The sequence below is a fragment of the Cyprinus carpio genome, chromosome A2 (assembly GCF_018340385.1).
Source record: "Cyprinus carpio isolate SPL01 chromosome A2, ASM1834038v1, whole genome shotgun sequence".
Classification (NCBI taxonomy): Eukaryota; Metazoa; Chordata; class Actinopteri; order Cypriniformes; family Cyprinidae; genus Cyprinus; species Cyprinus carpio.
Genome location: NC_056573.1, coordinates 3898936 through 3901658, shown reverse-complemented (window position 1 = coordinate 3901658; position 2723 = coordinate 3898936). Strand labels below are relative to the sequence as shown.

At 36.0% G+C, this 2723-nt stretch overlaps 1 protein-coding gene across 1 annotated transcript in view; it reads left to right on the top strand.

Annotated features, from left to right (window-relative positions):
- The window catches only part of zyg11l (zyg-11 family member, cell cycle regulator, like), a 12962-nt gene extending 10571 nt beyond the window's left edge, over positions 1 to 2391 (top strand). Inside the window, exons 12-15 of the mRNA XM_042769626.1 lie at positions 134 to 186; positions 1035 to 1132; positions 1287 to 1436; positions 2185 to 2391. Coding sequence (XP_042625560.1) covers positions 134 to 186; positions 1035 to 1132; positions 1287 to 1436; positions 2185 to 2201 — 318 coding nt within the window. The 3' untranslated portion in view covers positions 2202 to 2391. The remainder of the gene's footprint in view (positions 1 to 133; positions 187 to 1034; positions 1133 to 1286; positions 1437 to 2184) is intronic.
- Positions 2392 to 2723: the final 332 nt, after the last annotated feature.

Here is a 2723-nt window from a genome sequence, read left to right as displayed (position 1 = left end):
GTGTGTGTGTGTGTGTGTGTGTGTGTGTGTGTGTGTGTGTGTGTGTGTGTGTGTGTGTGTGTGTGTGTGTGTGTTCATATGCATGTGGTGTTGTGTCTTAACTCTGTATATGTTAAATCTATTTCACTATTAGCACTCTTCTGTCCTGTCATGGAGTTCTCCTGAGCATGCAATGGTTTCATACCGGTAAGTGTCTTAATATATACTTTATATTGATTATACTGTATTTATATAATAGTATACAATAACTCATGCAATAACTCATTTTGTTGTTGTTTTATTTTTTGTTACCAATGCAAGTTAAAGCAAATGGCAACATTTGAAACATTTTCAGTATTAATAATAAACAGCGGCCAAATATTTCAGACAGCTGAAATATGCTTATTTATTAATTCATGTTTAATGAATTAAGAGAAGCAGAAATCAACGATTAAAATATGATTCATTGTATAATGTACATTTTAGAATTATAGTGAAGTCAACACAACTATGATATTACACAAAAAGAAACATGGGAATTATGTAGTGAAATTTAAGTTCAAAAATAAAAAATAAAAAAACTTTCTTAGAATTTAAATTTTAGTTTTGGAAGGGATTTCAAGTGTAGGCACAATTTATGCTTATGTGTGTCCACAAAATTAATTTCAAGCATTTGTGCAGAAGCTTTTGATTAAAAGGATCATGAGAAGCATAAATTCAGCAAGATGTCTTGAGAGATTTTTGGGGTGAACTATTCCTTTAAATGTCAGAATGATTGATGCACTTGAAAAATAATCAGCAAGCTGCACATTTTTGCTTACACTTTTGAAGGATCATCAGAAGCATAAAACTGTATATTATAAGAAAATATATTGGCAGATTCAACAAATCATTTGTTCATCCTCATTAACTGACGCCACCTACTGGACTGGAGTGTGTGGTACTGAATGGTGCACAGCAGAACATTTTTATCTACTAGCTATTAATTTAACATAGCAGCAACACTATTCAAGGCTAAATGTATTTTAACAGGTCTCTCTCTCTCTCTCTTTCAGGACGTTCCAGCCCTTCTATCCTTTGCTGCACGTCTCTCAGTGTCCTGGTGTTCAGCTCTGGGCTCTCTGGGCCATACAGTTTGTCTGCCGTCAAAACGGTAAGAAAAAAGCCAGAGAGATGTGCTGCTTGAGATACACAGCAGATCCTTGTTATACTTGCTGTTGCTTTTCACAGATCTAAGTAAAAAAAGTAAGTAATGATAATGGTGTAATGTAGTTTACAGTGTAATTAATCACATTCTGTTGCTGTAGCCCCTCAGTACTGTGATATGCTTGAGAGTGAAGGAGGAACAGACATACTGAGAGTCCTGAGCTCACATGCAGACACCCACAGTGATGTAAAGAGTCTGACACAAAACATCCTGAAGATCCTGGAGCAAAATATTCATCCCACAAGCTCAGGTACAAAACATGGTAACATTATCAGCGTTTCATAACGCAGGGTAAATAAATTACCACACTGCTACGATCATTTCTTGTTAATGTTGCTCCGTGCTACTTATCAGATTGAAGATGAATCGCTTAAAGGTGCTGTATGTCATTTTTTGACTTTACTAAAGCATAAAAATACCATAATATGTTTGCACGTATTTAGGAAACATGCTACGTTTACATACTTGTTCCCTGAAAAACAAAGCTACAGGTAGTTATTCTACTGTGAAATGTGAGTTCTGTGTCAGAATGTCTGTTTTTGTTTTGGTCTGTATGGTTCCGCACACTGCTAATTTACCCAATCGTAATTTCTACACCCTGGGTTGCCTTTTAGTGGAAAACACAACATATTGCAGTAATGGAAGCCAGCAAACCACCTGACCTAAAAAGCCTCGGCATCCATCTAAAAAGCTTCTATGAGCAGAGGCATATCAAAACACTGATAAATCAACTCATTAACTTAAGGTGTAACGCTCGTCTTCTTCAATCGTCAGTTGCACTCATTTTTGTTGCACATCCTCAATCTGGCAACCCGTGTGAGCATCAGACCTGAGGAGGAGGAGGAGGGTCAAACAACACTCTCCAATATTTTGAATTTGGATTGCTTTCCCCATTTCAATATCACATACCGCACCTTTAAGCAATAACTCTTAAATATCTGTATTTTCAGGATTTCCGAACACTGATTTTCTTCTTGTTTGGTCTATGCTTTTTCTAGTGGAGGATTTTCACTGACGTCACAGAAAAAACTATGGATTCATGAAGAGATGTGCCATTTCAGGGAGACATTTCAGAACATTTTAGATTCAACAAAAGAGCACAAACAATTTTCTTGGTCATTAAAACATTTATTTTGCTTAAATTAAGAGAAATACTATTTTGTTTTGTTTTCAGTTTATTATTAAAGTGTGTCATTTGTGAAAAAGTGATTGTTTTCAAATTGGTCCAAACATTTGTTAATTTCAGCTGATTTTAAAGCACATTTTGTTCCTTCCTTGCCCACCTTCGTTCATCTTCGGAACACAAATTAAGATATTTTTGTTGCAATCTGAGAACTTTGGAGAGTATCACAACTGCTTCATGTAAACAACGCACGCATGTCTGTGTTGGCCGTAAGCAGCAGCATGCGTTGTTTACATTAAGCAGAAGTGCGTGCATGCATCGTGATACTCTCCAAAGCTCTCGGAATGCAACAAAAATATCTTAATTTGTGTTCCAAAGATCTTACGGTTTTGTAACGACTTGAGAGTGAGTAAT